This window comes from Chiroxiphia lanceolata, chromosome 3 (genome assembly GCF_009829145.1).
Source record: "Chiroxiphia lanceolata isolate bChiLan1 chromosome 3, bChiLan1.pri, whole genome shotgun sequence".
Taxonomy (NCBI): Eukaryota; Metazoa; Chordata; class Aves; order Passeriformes; family Pipridae; genus Chiroxiphia; species Chiroxiphia lanceolata.
This window is the reverse complement of record NC_045639.1, coordinates 97667302-97683593: the sequence shown is the minus strand read 5'-3', so window position 1 is coordinate 97683593 and position 16292 is coordinate 97667302. Positions and strand designations below refer to the sequence as shown.

General features: G+C 36.9%; 1 protein-coding gene across 1 annotated transcript in view; it reads right to left on the bottom strand.

Moving 5' to 3' along the window:
• The window catches only part of SNTG2 (syntrophin gamma 2), a 155244-nt gene that overhangs the window by 40358 nt on the left and 98594 nt on the right, over positions 1-16292 (bottom strand). Inside the window, 3 exon segments of the mRNA XM_032683929.1 lie at positions 477-515; positions 7496-7605; positions 7608-7624. Of these exon segments, the coding sequence (XP_032539820.1) occupies positions 477-515; positions 7496-7605; positions 7608-7624 (166 nt within the window).

Here is a 16292-nt window from a genome sequence, read left to right as displayed (position 1 = left end):
GAGTAGAAGAAATATATCATCAGGCTTCTGAGCTCCAAAAATCACAGACAAACAAACAGAGTCTGCATAGCCTGATAGATGCCAAACAGATCAGATTTGGAATTCACTCCTTGGCTATCTGTGCACATGATGTAAATCGAGAGTTAAAAGACTCACTACTGCAGTGTTGCATGCAAATATACACTACGCTTTCCAAGACCTGGCTGGGAGTTCCATTGTTCCCCTCTCATGTATTTCACAGCTCTATCTAATCCAGTTTTTAGGTTTACAGTGGAAGATTCTACTCATTATTGTGGATTAGTAAGAATAGTAAAAATCTGTTGTATTGAGTAGGTAATTTCAGAATTTCAAACCATAGAAAACTTGGTTTTAGAATTTTAAAACTGACTAGATATGCATATGCAAGCTCTACAAATTTTCCAACAATGTAATCACAAGAATTAAAAAAAAAAAGCATAATGTAATAGAAGTCTTACCTGGTCTGAGGGAGAACAGCATTTATTTGCCATTTTCATCTATGACAGAGATGGAAGAACACACAGTTATTTATATGTTGAAGAGCTTCTGTGATGCAATTAGCATTGATTGACTTAGTTATGGAATACAGTATTAATACTTGTATTAATATATTTTTAAAAAATTAAATCATTCAGTGCTTAAATACTAGTTTTTTACTACTATACTGAATTTAAAAAAAAAACCCAAGATTTGAAAGACAAAAGCCTTTTATCAGAGTTTACATTATATCCTTCATAAAGATTTGCATGTATGAACTTAAATTTGCCACTCTGAGTGAAAATATTGTACTGTACTGTTGGGGACGACGAGGAGAATCAGCGAGAGGAATGGGAGAGATATCAAGCGTGGAGGAGAGTTTACAATTCATAAAAAGACTATTTACCACTGGAATGGACACTTACAACCTGAAAAGACTGTACCCGGACTGGACAGTTACACCCTTGTTCCCCCCAGTTGCTTCCAGTTGCTTCCAGTTTATTGTTGTAGAGTTATTAATGTGTTTGTGCCCCTGGTTGTTGTTTTAAAATCCTGTCCTCCATATTGTCTTCCTCCTCCCCTCACAGTTTTCCCGCCAGAGCCTGTTGCTCTCCCCTGCTCTCCCGCTCCTCTGCCTGTGATTGGCTGTAGTTTGCCGCAGTGCAGGGGTAGCTCCCATTGGCCCTTTCCCCCGGATACCCGAAGTCACCACCCTTCCTAGTCCCGATATCCAATCCCTGCCTTTCCTGACCTGTCAATCCTTCCCTCCTCCCCTTGCTTGAGCCCAACCCCTAAAGCTACCCTATATAAGTCTGTGTTTCCCTTAATAAATTTGGCATTGCTTCCTCACCCTCAACTGTGCCCTAGCCTTTTTGCAGTGCCCTATCCCTTCCCTTTCAACCCACGAGCTGTGGCACTGTACTGTAGGCACCTCAGTTAAAAAATTGCTTAAGCAGATTTACAAATGAGGTCTGTGATTAAGTACTTGTGAAATGAAGACAATAGAGTGTAAGATGTGTTGAAGGATGAAAGGAAAATTGTATGGGCTTTCCTTTTAGTTTGCTCTTCAAGATAAAGTTACATCTCTCTCTCTTTTTCTCTTTGTTTAGGTAATGAAGAGTTTTGTTCATTTTGGCTTTTCTCTGGCAGCCAAAGTTTGCATAGATAAGTAGACAAACCCTGACATATATTCCTTTCTTAAAGGGTAACACTTTAATGTGCCATGTTGATAAGTATAGATAAGAATCTAGAAAGAAAAGATTAGACTGGAAAACCAGACTCCTCGATAATTTTTCGTAAGCTGAAAATTGTCCTAGAGTTGATGAGTACTTGCAAGAACCTTGTCATCAAAAAGCCTGTTTTAGAAGACATGAAGGCTTGTGATAAAGAAACCAAACCTATACACATATGCACATGGAAAACTACAAATGCCACAGGAAACAAGCAGAAGAAATCCAGGGGAGTGACGGAGGGTCTGAGGATGAGGTGGCCAAGATACGGGGAGCCTGGGGCATCTGCCAGACCTGGCTGTCACCTCGGGTTGTGTACTGGAAGATCCTGTCAGGTCCTTGGAGTGGCCCTGCCATGGTCCCTATTACCACCCTTCCACCCTAGAGGAGGAACAGGGACTACCACAACAGAGGCAGGTCACAGCCTGCAGTTGCTGGCACCTGCAACATAGCACAGGCATGGACCAAGACAAGAATGGAACTAAAATTCAGCTGCTAAGCAGAACAAGGGGCCCTAGCAAGGTTCCTTCCAGGTCATGCACAGAGGTGTGGCTTACCACAGCCTGGCTCCAGGCTGCATGGTTGCACTAAGCCGAGCAGGCCTGCAGCACTGAGGTGGGGGGAAGAGGTGGCAGAGATTCTTGGTGCCCTGTCAGTAACAAACCAGTGAGACTCAAGAACTCACTCTGTAACTTGGTTAAAAACAAATTGGTGACACGCCCAGTGTCACAGAAGGAAGCAGATCTCACCAGTCTGATTTGTTGTAGGCTTAATCCTGCTAGAGCAGTCGTGCAGGACATAACGAAAAGACACACGGAACACTTTAATGTCAGTAGAAAGGCTGACACGTCCTGCCCATATTCTGCCCCAACCTTTCTCTTGTGCTTCAGACAAAAATGCACACACAAAGTAAAATATATAAAGCCATGTTATACACACAGAAAATATAATTTCCTTGCAAGTATCCAAAACCATGCTGAATAATGAGATTACTATAGCACAAATCAGTGCAAGTAAACAGGTACAGATGTGCCTGGAAAAAAATGTGTGAGACTGGTCATGCAGGTTTTTCTGCACAATGAGGGTAGAGTATTGTGAAGTGCACCTTCATAAGCAGTTCAGCCTCCCTTTGATAAGGGCAAGAGGGAAGAATGCATTGGACTCCACAGCTATTCACTGCACAGTGTTAGCTCATCCCTGTTCAAAGCAGGGATGTCTGCAGCCCTGATTTAACTGTGGGGAAAGATCATATTATATCCCTATGTTATGGGGCTGAGAAGTATGTACTCTCCACTTCACCTGGCAGCATGTGTTCTCTACATGTCTCCACAGCTGGTGCAGAGAGACAGGAATGGGATACACTTACCTTGTTGGCAGTGCATAGGCTCTTAGCACTGCAGTACAGTAATGGGAGCTGGAGACAGCAGGGGAACTAAAACAAAAAACCTGGATCTGCAAAGACTGCAGGTAACTTTGAAAAGGAACTATTAAACAAACTATAATTCCTATACTCTGTTCTGATAGGACACATACAGGACAGGAACAGACTGGGGAGGAAATAGTTCAGAATTGTTTACCTAAATCTAAATACCTCCCGGGCTGGGATTTATCTCACATGTAATATACCTCTTTTCTCTCTCCTGACAGCAGTGAGAGTGAAGGATCCTGACAGGCACCTATTTTTTTCCCTAGCTATAATAGTAATTAACTATTATTAACTCAACTGCAACACAGAGTATCACTTAGATACATGTTTACATGAAGGAATAAAAGAAAAGGTTTGTACAGTATAACATACAATTAAAAAAGCTGTAAAAGGCATAAATATGATCTGGATTAATAAACCTACTTTGATTCCAAATTTTAAGTTTCTACCAACCTCCTATGAAACTGTGTGAATGATTTATAAAAACCATAAATAATGTTTAAAGTGGAACAAGTGCATCATAACTTGTTCTCTTATCTGCTTATGAGTTACTCATTTATTTATGAATTTTTTTTAAAAAATAAGACCACTAGAATATAGTGGGAAAAAATACAAAACCTTGAAAAAGTTATAAATATAAGAAACAAGTCTCTGTAATGTAGATGAACTAGCAGCATTACCTTTAGATGCTTCTATCCATTATGATTACATTAATGTTTGGTGCCATATTTCAAAGAAAAAAGGCTGCACATATATAATAACTGGCAATTTGAATGGTGCAAAATAGGGAGAGAAATATAAACTATCCCAAAAAACTCTCTTCTAAAAAATGATTTCCATCACAAGTTGTCACTTCAGCCTACAAAGAACCCTCCCGTGAAAGAAATTAAGAACAGCAGCAGGGAGAAGCACATGCAGATTAACTTGCTTCCTGTGCTTCTTGTTACATCATGGAATATTCACTGACAGTTTCTGTTACCTCTCTTCCCTCAGTTTCTTCAACTGTATCTCCTTCTGCAAGAAAAGAAGTGTATGAAGAAATAAATCTGAGGTGCTGATTCACCTCTATTTATTTCTGTCAAAGGTAAATGTGAAGAGCTTTGCAAGCATTGAAATCGGAGACTGAATCACAAAGGAAGATGATAGGGTAGTTTGATTCTGGTAGAAAGTTATTAAAAAAAAAGAATATGAACAGAATGATGAATATTTGAAGCAAGGGTCCTCAGAAAAAAAAGTAATGCATGCTGCTTGCAAAGTCAATTGTTACTAGAAGATTTTCTGAGCTAAGCAGAAAAAAGCATGTATCAGTAAGGAGGGCTAAAAAGATACCCTTACATTTTTCTCCATGTTGCAGTATTCCCTGTGCTCCTCTGTCATCTAAGACTAACTTTCTCCAGCTGGTACCAGAATCACTAGTTCTCATCTACCAGTAGCACTTCTAAATATGCCAACATACAGGGGCAGCAGCCTTATGCAGGACAACTCCTCACATCTTCACTGTTGAAAGATGATTCCTCCTTTACACTTGATCCCCGGGAGAGCTTGTCTTTGTATAGAAGTTAGATGTTTCAGTACTTCAAAAAGTAGTCTGACAATAGCAGAAGTGTCACATTGTGGCAGAGCTATTTTTGTACTACCTACATTAGGACTGTCTTCTGGCATCAGCAGAAGATCTGACAAAGAGCTGCCAGTTGCTGAATGAAATTGTATTAGGGGTAAAATAAAAAAATGAAGTATATTAGGATAAAGAGACACAGAAAGCTTGTGTGCACTGTAAGAAAACAGTCTGTATTAGAAGCTCTTTAAGAACTAAAATTCTAAAAGAAATTATTCAAAATTTTATGCAAATATGTAGGACAAAGGATGTATACAAGAGTAGCATGAATACACACGGATTAAGTAAGAAAGACGGAGGTGCAGGAAAAGTTGCTAAAGTCATGAACCAATTATCAGCAAAACAAAATCTAAAAATATGTGGAAGTAAAATGTGAAAATGGAAAATATTGATTAAAAATTTAGTAATATTCTAGGTCAGGTAAGAATGCTGATATTATACCAAATGTATCAGCAGAAGATCCATTGTGACTATCTAGTAATTATTCCATACAGAAATGATGGCATAGTACAGAACAGGAAATGACTAGTTTAAATATTTGGAGAAGCAACTGAACTTAGAGTCAGCATAACCCATACTAGATAAGGAAGATTCTGGATTTCTGATGAGTAGTGATTATCTTCAGGTACTCCTGGAGAATGGGAGAGACACTCTACAGAAGTGGAAAAGTGCAGAAACAGTAAAGAGGTCTGAAGGAATTATAGATCCATTCCCTAATGTCAATTTCTGAGGTATGACAAGAAAAGAAGGATTCTGTGAAATGATACTACTAAGGTAATAAAAAGCATTCAAAATGGACTTTCAAGAAGCCCAATACAAAGGCTGTACCCTAAGCACTGTGGACGGTGGTCTATTTGACTGTCCAGAGGCAGCAAGTGCTCTCCAGCCTCCTGCTGTAAACTTCTGCTGCACTCTAACCCCACAATCCTCATCTTAAAACTGGTTTGCCATAAAAGGGTTTCTCACTGACTATTACATCTCCTGTTCTGATGATCAGTAATCAAAATGCTCTGGCTGGACCTTTCCAGTTGTACCACAGGCTGCACATCTAATGAAGTCCATTAAGTCCAAGCAAAAAGTTTATGTGCTTCTCATATGAGCTACATAGAGTTTACTCTATAACATAGAGTAATCAAACCCACAAAACATGGGAATTCATCTGTTCATGACATTCATGACTGTTAATTCTCAGACCTTTCCTGGGAACAGCTACTTATATTAACACCAGATGGACTACTTTGTTTACAGAATTCAGTGTTGTAATAGATAAGGGAGAAGACCAATGAAACTACTCAGACAGATCCCAACACAGTGAAGATACTATGTCAGGACATGTATTACTGCACATAGTGCCTTTGAAAAAAACAGACTAGCATGCTATGATAATAAAAGCTGCTGCTTGCATTTATAGCCACTTTTTATTGTCTTATTCACTTATATCCTTGGAGTGGCTTTTATTCAGTTGATTTCATTAGAAAGAAAAACAAATTGTCTAAGTAACTATGAACTGGAATTGCTCTAAAAATATTACTATACACTTTCTTAGAATTGTCAAATAATAACACTGTGTACATGATGTAAATCGCTAAATAGAGAATATTTATAAAGAATGCATCATGAGCAAAAATGATTTTGTCAAAGAGATTGCTTAAGCAATTGAATATCTGAAGATTTAACGTAATACATGAACTATAGTGATCAAATGGAATTCCATGTAACTTTTGATGACTAGAAAAATAAATTAAATTTAAATCTCTTTAACCAAAGATTTATGTTGAAATCCAATACAAATTCTACGCAATATAATCTGAAGAACTAAGCAACAGTTCATCTAGGGTACAAAGCATAAAATTAAAGTCACGCTACTAAATCATAATTTATAAAAGATGTTACAGATTCAACATATTTAAGAAAAAATATTAAAACCTGTACAGGCAATTCTTTCAGTGATAACTTTTGTGCTTTGTATTTCATCACTGATTTTTACAATTTCTTAAAGATAAATATATTTTCAATATTGTACATTATCCAGTTCCCTATTTAACTTTATGGTTCATTCCAAAATCTTCAATAGTTTTTAGCTGTACTTTGTTAGAATAATAATGTGCTGTCCAAATTGCAATTTTCTGTTTCTCCAAGGATTAGATAATACTTCTCTTTGCAACAACAAATGTTACTTATTAATTTACAGGAATAACTTAAAATAGCATAAGCACCTTTATACTTCTAGAGAGAAAGGAGAAAAGTAGAATAATATGATCTTCAATAAATCAACTCTTAGACAACTTAGAGAGGTTAAAATAATGTCTCCCAATAAGCATCTGTAAATTGCCCTTCACTAGCTACGGAATTTTCACACGTCTACTTCAAATCAACAAATGTTAATTTCAAGTACAGTTTATTTATAAAAATGTAAAATTATATATTTGGTCATGTCTAAAACTCTGTGAAATTACCACCAGGGATAAATATTTTGCCTTAATAAGTCTTAAAAATAATAAATGCAATGTTTTTCTACTACTCTCTGTTCTATGATAACACTGCAAATCCTGGAAACTTCATGATAGTTTTGATCAGACCACCTCTCCCTGCTTTTTCCTTTCTCCTCCTCCTCCTCATACACAATCATTTTATATATTGTCTCTTAAATGTGAATTGTTTTCTACCCTTTGAAAACTAGAAATAATTTTACAATAGCATAGACAAGAAAATATGCAGAAAGTAACATACATTTTGAAGTGTCAAATCACTGATGTTAGTTGACATTGCTCTCAGCCAGTCAGCACTCTCCTGGGCTGTATAAAACTGAAGTATCCCAGTACCAACTCCATCGAGTGCAGCACTTCAAATGCATTAGATCTGCAGTAAGAAGAAATATATCCATAAAGGAAGATACATCAATTTTCTGAAACTGCCCAATATTTATCAGTGTTCAAGTGATTTTTATGCCTTTTGACAAGTTTTGAGTGTTTACTTTACAAATCAAAAGAAAGGCAACAAAAAGAAGGATAATAATGAGCAGTACCAGGAGCAACAGACACAATAAGTACTTTCTCTGTACCAGCATACATGTGCTGCTGATCATTTACTTCCCCTGAGTATACATAATAGGTTCATAACTGCTGAACTTAACGTAGTCTATTAAGGAAGTACGCATTAGATCTTTTTGAACAAACATATTTTCTTTTTAAACTGAATTGCCAATTTTCTTCATTGCATTTCATCTTCATTTACTAAGAATGTACAAAGATGCAAAGAACTGTCTTCTTAACTTCCATTTCTTGGTTTCCAATATTTTTCTACATGTCATTCAAAGTAATGTTTACTTTAAGCTCTTTTATGACATAGGAATTGAAAAATGTTCTCAGGAGTTTCTTCAAATATTTTTCTTTAAACAAATTTCTCAAAACAGCATTGACACATGGGAATGCGCAATTGCATTTTATTAACTTTTAATGCAACTTTCACATGCTTATAGTATCTTTATTCTGCAAATGTCAGTGATTTCCTCACTATCTGCAGTAAGTTACTGATACAGGTTAGAAATCCAAGAGGGGGAATTTTTCTTCTCCCTGCCCCCCACTGTAAGAAAGATGGAGTTTGAATGGAAAGGTGGAAGGAAGTCAATTAGCCTTACAAAAGAACTAGCTGGCCAGACTGGATTTCTAATAGATGGCCCATCAGAGGCTGAGGGGAGAGGGGAGGAGTTTTGGGAGGGGGTGGCAGGGCTCTTCTCAGAAGGGGAGAGGTTCAGACGGCAGAGTTCTCTCTCTCGGATGGAGACGGGGGTCTGTGTGCGAGCATTTGGAGAGAAGGCCTGAAGGTCTGTCTTTCTGGTTTCTCATCCTGGTCAGCCCTGACTGCTGGCCTCAATTTGCCTGCGAGCTGTCTTTTGTCTCCAGCCTGGACCTGCTGCGTTCTCACTGGAGAGTCTCCGTGTTCGCTGGGAGAAAAGGAGGAGCTTTTGGGGTGCCGTCATCTGAGAACAACAGTGAGTCCTGTGGGGGTAGACCGATTTTCCTTCTGCCCTTCTTCCACTGGGGGAAGGGCCCCCCTTTGTTTCCTTTCGGCTTCTCCTGTGATCCGAGACCATCCCCCAGACCACCCCCCCGCGTGGTGACCGCCAGAGCCCAACAGCGCCCCTGCAGACCACCACAGAGCACTGCAGGCTCTGCACCCCCAGCGATCCAACAGCGCCCCCTGCCAACCGTGATTAGAACTGCGCTAAAGGACAGAGAAGTATTCAGACCTTTTTTATTTTGTTTGAAGGGGACTTTTGGGTACAGGACTAGTGTCTAGTTTTTTTTGTGTTCTGTTACTGTTCTTGCCAACATACATTGATTAAAGCCCCTTAATTTTGAATTTACAATTGCTGAGAGAGAGAAGTTTGGTCTATCTCATAACTCATCCTCTGGCAAACATTCCAGTCTCTTTAGGCTGAGAGAGTTACGCATTGTGTATGTATGTCTGAAAACCCCTGCCTTTGGATGATGGTGGGATATGCTTTTTTTTACTACAAGATTTTTCAATAGGAACAATAAAGGCTCATTAAGTAGTTGCACGGAAGTACACTGATGTAAATGTAAAAAAAAGTGACATGCAACAGTTGCAGTAACTAAACTTCAGAAAGATTCACAGATTATTTAAATGCCTATGACTGTCAGGAGAATTACATTTCTGTCATATACTACTGTGAAAGACAATTATAATTATCTGAACAATATGTTTATTGTGTATATAATATGGAGAATATCACTGCTACCTTCTACATTTACAGATTATTTATTTATACCTATGGCTGTATTGCTTCATTTTTGGTACTAACTTAGAAGAAAGCCAACTACTGAATCCAAAATACTGCTCTATGAAGTTGCTGAGTTTTCCTAGGGTTCTCTGATCCAAGGTGGAATCCTCTACTGCTTAATCTATGATATATGCCAACATAAGCATTCAAAATGACACACAGAGGTTCATAAGCAGTAATTCATTTGTGACTTACTGAAAAGTTATTTAACTAACCTTTGTCATTTGTAGGGATTTTATGGTGAATGGGAATACTGAATTCTATTACTTGCCGAAAAAGGTAACATCACATACATATTAATAAGATAAAGTATCTGAATAGATATATATGACAGGTTTTACTGTTACAAAAGTTGTAAAGCGTTATACTTGCTTTTTGCAAAAATTACATGCTTGGTCTGAAGACTTAAATATATATAAGCCGATTCCCTGTTTTACTTTCATGATTGAATTATCATGGTAACTACTAAAACCTGGTGGCAATGGCATAATTTGTGTCACTTTCATTTGAGTAAATGTTTCAACTCTTCAGAAAGAAAGAAAAGGTCAAACAGATCCTTTTATTGTCTTCAAGTAAATTGAGTCAATCACCTCTCAAGCACATTGTTCTTTTTACCTAAGGCTCTGACAAAGATCCCAACAGTGCTGTAATGAAATGACTTATGGAATGATCTTGTCAACATCCCATTGAGACACTGAAAATTCTCTATTCATTGATACACAGTGGAAGCTGGAAACAGACTTAATTTGGTGCTGTGAAGAGAGGCCACTCACAATACCCAGCTTAGAGATCCAATTCAAATATCAAAGCTACGATGGTAGAATCCTTACCCAGTAAAAGGGTAATCCTTGTATGGGGCTTCATCAGTGAAAGTGTGCTCAGCTGACTCTTGCTCAAAGGGATGTTCATGAAGATCCCCAAGCCCTTCCTGTAGAGCTCTTCCCTTGCTCCATAAGACTGACACCAGGACATCCTTCCCCAGGATCTCGGTTTGGTTCAAAGCATCTGATGTGCCAATGGTGGTCATATTGCCTGATACATGTGACTGAGACCTTTGGGGCACTGCTCCCCCCACTGTGCTGACTTGGGCAAGAAGGTAGTTTTACCTGAGAGCAGTCTAGTGCATTAAATGACACAGGAAACAAAAGAGCCAAGGCTTTTCAAAGAAAAAGATGTCAGCCATGAAGTCTGTGCTAGTAATACAGTGATTTTACTCTCAACTTTGATCAACTTACTATGATTATTTCTTGCCTTCAATTTCAATAATTTCCCTCTGATGATACTATAATATATGATATTGTTCCAGGTATCACACTGTGTTCTGAAAAGCATAGTGTATAGAACGCTACAAGTAAAAACAAATATTAAAGTAAAAATAAAAGTTTACCAAAATGAATGCTAAGGCTTTTGTTTTAAGTGAAATAATCAATTCAAGCACTAAGACAGCGCTAGAATTCAGGAGAAAATAATCTGAGAGGCTTAAATGCCATGCCTCTCTCTCTACCATTTCCTCAAAACACAGAAAAGAAAAAAAATAGAGGCAGAGCAAGCACATATTCCTATTAGGTGATGAGGAGCTTCCCATTTAATACCAAATAGTAAGTTTGAGAGGTCTCAGATGCTATAAGTTGCTGTAGTTTTGGTTTAGGTTTTTTTTGGGGGGGTTGTTTTGTTTGTTTGTTTGTTTTATTTGTTTATTTGTGTGTGTGTACGTGGGTTTTTTTGAGTCTACAAGATCGTTTTAAAACACAGTCAGAGGAATTTGCCATCTCTTCTATTACAGCAGTTGTGGTACTGATTATCGCAACTAGAACCAGGAACGAATATTTTTATTTCCTAAATTCTAGAAATTTGTGTCAAATTATCCTCACGTTTCTTGATTTCAAATTGTCTCCCAATCTTTAACTTTGTTTCCTTTAAGCATTTCTGCCAAGGAGCATGAGGCACTGTTTTCCATACTCAGTCTCTTTCTATCTCATTTTCATGGTGAAATGATGAACGGACCTGTGTTCCTGGTTTCCTCTGGGGTTTGTTTATGGCAATAATTTCTGTTAATAAAATAAACACTCTCTTTGTGAGAATGGCAGAGAGAATAAGAGATGAGCATTGGAAGACTTCAAGTTATTTTTTTGACATTGACACTTTTAAACAAATATTGTTAATTAATATTAATAAAGCATATTTTACCATACAGCTGAAATGACAAAAGTTGAATTTTTACTTTACTGGAGGCTAAGAATTTCAGTGAAACATATTTTTAGATTTTCTCAGTATCTGTGGCATGTGAAACCATCCCTCCATTAGACTTACATAACTATTTTATTGTGTTGCCCTTATAAAAACCTAGATGCATGTCTGACAGCAGCTGTTTTACCTGAAGTTTACTACCATGCTGATACAGACAGACAGATTTGATCTTCCCAGGTCCTAAATCAGTATTCCTTCCTGTTTGTATGATTTCTTTGATTTCTGAGTTGAGTTTTCATTGCTTTTGTTTCAACATTTTCTTGTGGTTTGTTTATAGTGCTATATATGACCCTCTTGCTGGAATTTATATTAAATTGAAGTTTTATGGACTATGGGTGGATCTGAGTGGAAATTCTCCATAAAGAATTATCTGAATTACTTAATCTCTTTGAAATGTCACGTAAAAATAATAGGATTTTATATTGTAAATGTCATATAGTCTTGTACCTTAAAAATGTTCAAATGTGCTCATATATCTGGACTATTAACAGAAACTATGTAGCTAAAAAGATATCAAAGCATTAACATAAACTTGGATTGCATTTTATGTTTGTGGTATTTTGGGGGAGCTTTTTGCTTCCAGCATTGTAATTTTGGTTTATTTTATTACACTTAGAGCAATCAAATAAGATAACTGAAGTAACATAGACATTATACTTCTAACTGATGTGTCAAAAAATGGTAAGCAAGTACTCATTAAGGTTTTGTAACTCAAATAGATTATGTTTAACTCCTAGATCTTTCTCAAAATGGTTTATTTCACTTCTTAGTTTTCAATTTATTTAACTAATTAAGGCATTTTGTTAACTTACTGAAATGTTAATGGAAAAAAACAATCTTAAGAAAGATTCTGTTAAAAACCAGTGAGTCCATTAAAAAAAATCAACTACACAATACTCTGTAGTAATTTCAATGGTCAGAATAACAAGGAATAGAAAGCAACACCTAAATCTGATTAGGTCATTTTGTATGGGGACCATAGTTACACGGGCTCATTGATATGGGACCTGAATTACTTCTACTCACTTCTTCAATTTTCCATATTCTAAATAAGCATTTTTTCTTCAGTGTCTAAACTCATAATGTTCAAGGGGTTATAGCTACTGTACCTTCACTCAAAGCTCCAGTCAATACAGCGTATAAAAAATATTATACAGTACTACCAGTATCTGCTATAAGGACTAAAAATACTTATCTACATTTTCCCAAATAACAATTTAGACATTTCATAAGAAAACTGAAAGACTACAATGAGTGAACTACATTCTCCACTTTCTATAAGACTACTTATCTTCTATATCTTAAAAAAAAACCCTACAAAACTTACTATGAACTACAAATTCTTTTGGCTGAGAAAGACCTACTGATCTCATTATTTCTCTGTTAAACTTACATCAGACTTATTGACCAACTCTATACTCAACAATTGAAAAATGTTTCCATTACCAACCACCAATTAAGCATACTCAGAGCAACAGCATTCTCATTGTATATATTACCTTACTTCTTACAGAGAAAAACTACATTGGTGGGTTGGTGAGAAGTGTAGAATAATAGAAATAGTAATGCTATATTATAAAGGCAATTGGATAAAAAAAAATATTGATTTGCTAAGTAATCAAAAAGATTAATCAGCCTGCTGCATAAAAATATTCAGATAGACTCCAATCATATCAACAATATGACATACACTAATTCAGAGTGATTTCACTTTTTAATACAATGTTTAGTCTTCCATTGAGAAGAGGAATGGCATCTACTACATTTCTTAACTTTCCTTTAAAATATTCTTGGCAATTTTTTTGCTTTTGTTTTGTGGTATGTTTTCCAACATACTTGGAAGTCACACTGCAGTATTTTCAGTCATTCCTTTATAAGGAAGGAAAAAATATATCATTCTCTCTTGTTTCTCTTAATATGTATGGTGCTGTCAGAACCTAAAATATGTAAAAAAACATGTTCCTGTGTCATTAAGTCACCAGTCTTCCTTAGAAAATCTTCCTTGGAAAAAACAATACAAAGTCGTGTAATAAAAGGCCAAAGGCAACTCCTTTCTCTTTAAATGAAAAAAAGAATAACAATCAAACAGATACATGTGATCCTGGCCTTCTCATGACACAAGAGTAGTCTGAAAATATGCCCTTTTTTTACCAATGTTACCAGAAAACTCATATGGAGTACAGAAGAATTTAAACTGCATAGTTTAACCCCAAAGGAAACAATACAGTCAAATCTGATTAGATTAGACTAGATTTGATCTAAGGTACACTAAAGTAAACTACAGTCTAACAGACAACTGTAGCTATATTACATATTTCCAATTGAAAAATTAATATTGAGCAAGATGCTGACATGCCATACGTTGTCATACTTTGTTGGTTTGGGTTTTTTTTTTAAATAAGGTTAACAAAAGATGGCATTCAGGAAAAATATCAGACTCTGCTCGACCGTATGACAGATGATCTTTTTCTTGTTCCTAAGGTTATCTGTGAGTTTAGTTAAAGAAAAAAATGCTGAAAATATGAAACAATCTCGAAGATTGTTTGGAGAGTAAAGTGAATGAGGTCAGAGGAGTCATCCAGACTGGCTGATGGCACTTTACCACATCAGAACGCAAGAGTACCTGGATTTACAGACACTATATATAGCATATACAATACAATACTACATATTTTTAAAAATCAGTTTGGGATTGAGTATAGTAACAAAAGTATGGAAAGTTCTGCTGTAGCCAATTGCAATAATTCCCCAGATGTAAAAGATGTTTTCCTATCAGGGAAAAGAGGAATTGAAGAATGCAGAGTGTTCATTACCTGTGAGTGGACAGACAGCAAAATGATCCTACAGGCCTCAATAACCTTTCACAAGCCATAATATTTTGCATGTTAAAAAGCAATGCCAAAAGCCAAAGGGCTGTAGGTAATTTTTGATGGAAAGAATTATATAGCCCTCTCTGAATTTAATTCTGGTAGGAAGTAGGGGAAAAAGACCTTTTATACAGTCCATCTAGCTGAGCAGAAGGCACACAGCTGTGTATGTGACACTACAGATGATAGTTCCAACACTTCAACAACTCCAACACTGACTTCAAAAGTAATCTGGCTGTTCTGGTGCCAGGGCACCTCTGCAAGACCAGTTGAGGTAACTTAGTGGATAAAATATAATGAAGCACTGCAACAAAACAAAGTTATGACTAAGAACACGAGACAGACAAAAAGTTACAAGCATGACAGACTCATGGACTCATATAATACAGAAAAAACAGGCATCCTGTCAAAGGGTGTATGCAAATAGGCGTAGAGTAAATATTCAGAGTATGGAAAAATTAGCAAATTGGTCAGAAGGATCTGTGATACGTTCAGGGAAGTGAATTGTAACGGACTCTCTCCAGATTTTAGACTGATGGTTGAAATGTGAAAGGGAACAGAGATGTGTAGATATGGCTGAAAGCAGGATTGTTATTTAGACTGATCATAGGTTTTACGATAAGAGCAGTTTGGCAAAAATACACACTTTTAGTAAGAACATGGAAAACACCTCATCCAGTTACTCTCAAGGTAATATTGCTTTAATGCTCATATAGATGTTTCTGTTCGTTTATCAAAATAAGCAAGGAGCACTTACTAGAAGTAAAGTATCACGGGATGGTGATAAGCTGTGTGGAATTACTTCATCTTCCTTCAGAGTGTATACAACAAAAATGAAAAAAATCCACCAGTAATTAAGGAGTGTTATGTATACTAAATATATACGGGAATGAGATGCATAACAAGAGAATATGTCTCTGTAAGATTGAAACTGAAAGTACTAAGCTCCTCAATTCTTACAAGAAAAATATATCTGTGAGTGCTTGATCCTGGTCCAGCAGCCAACCATCCACACTGCCACTCACTCCACCACCCTTCTCCAGAGGCACAGCACAGAGAATATGAAGAACAAAAAAACTCATGAACTGAAAAAAGGCAGTTTAATAAGCAAAGAGAAGAGGAAAAAACCCCAACAAACCAAACCACAACAAAACAAGAGATGCAAAGGCAACCACTCAGCATATTTCACAAGCAGAATGATGTCCTGTCAGTCTCCAAGCAAAGGCTAGCTCCCCTCAAGCCCCCTCTGCTTTGTTTTTATTACTGAGCAATGATGTCACGTGGCATGGAATGGTCAGTTTGGTCAATTTGGGTCACTCGCCCTGGTTGTGCCTCCTCTCAACTTCTTGCCTGCCCCTTGGCCTATTCACTGAGTGGGAAGAGAGCAAGAAAAAGAGAAGGTCTTGATGGTGCACAAGCACTGGTCGGCAACTACCAAAATACTGGTATGCTATTAAAATTGCTTGAGTCACAAACAAAAACACAGCACCATATAGACTACTATGAAGAAAATTAACTCCATCTCATCTAGACCCAGTACAACATCTGAAGGTGTTTTACTTCCAAGAATTCTCAAAATGCACATGCTACTGCTTTGTGAACTATAATC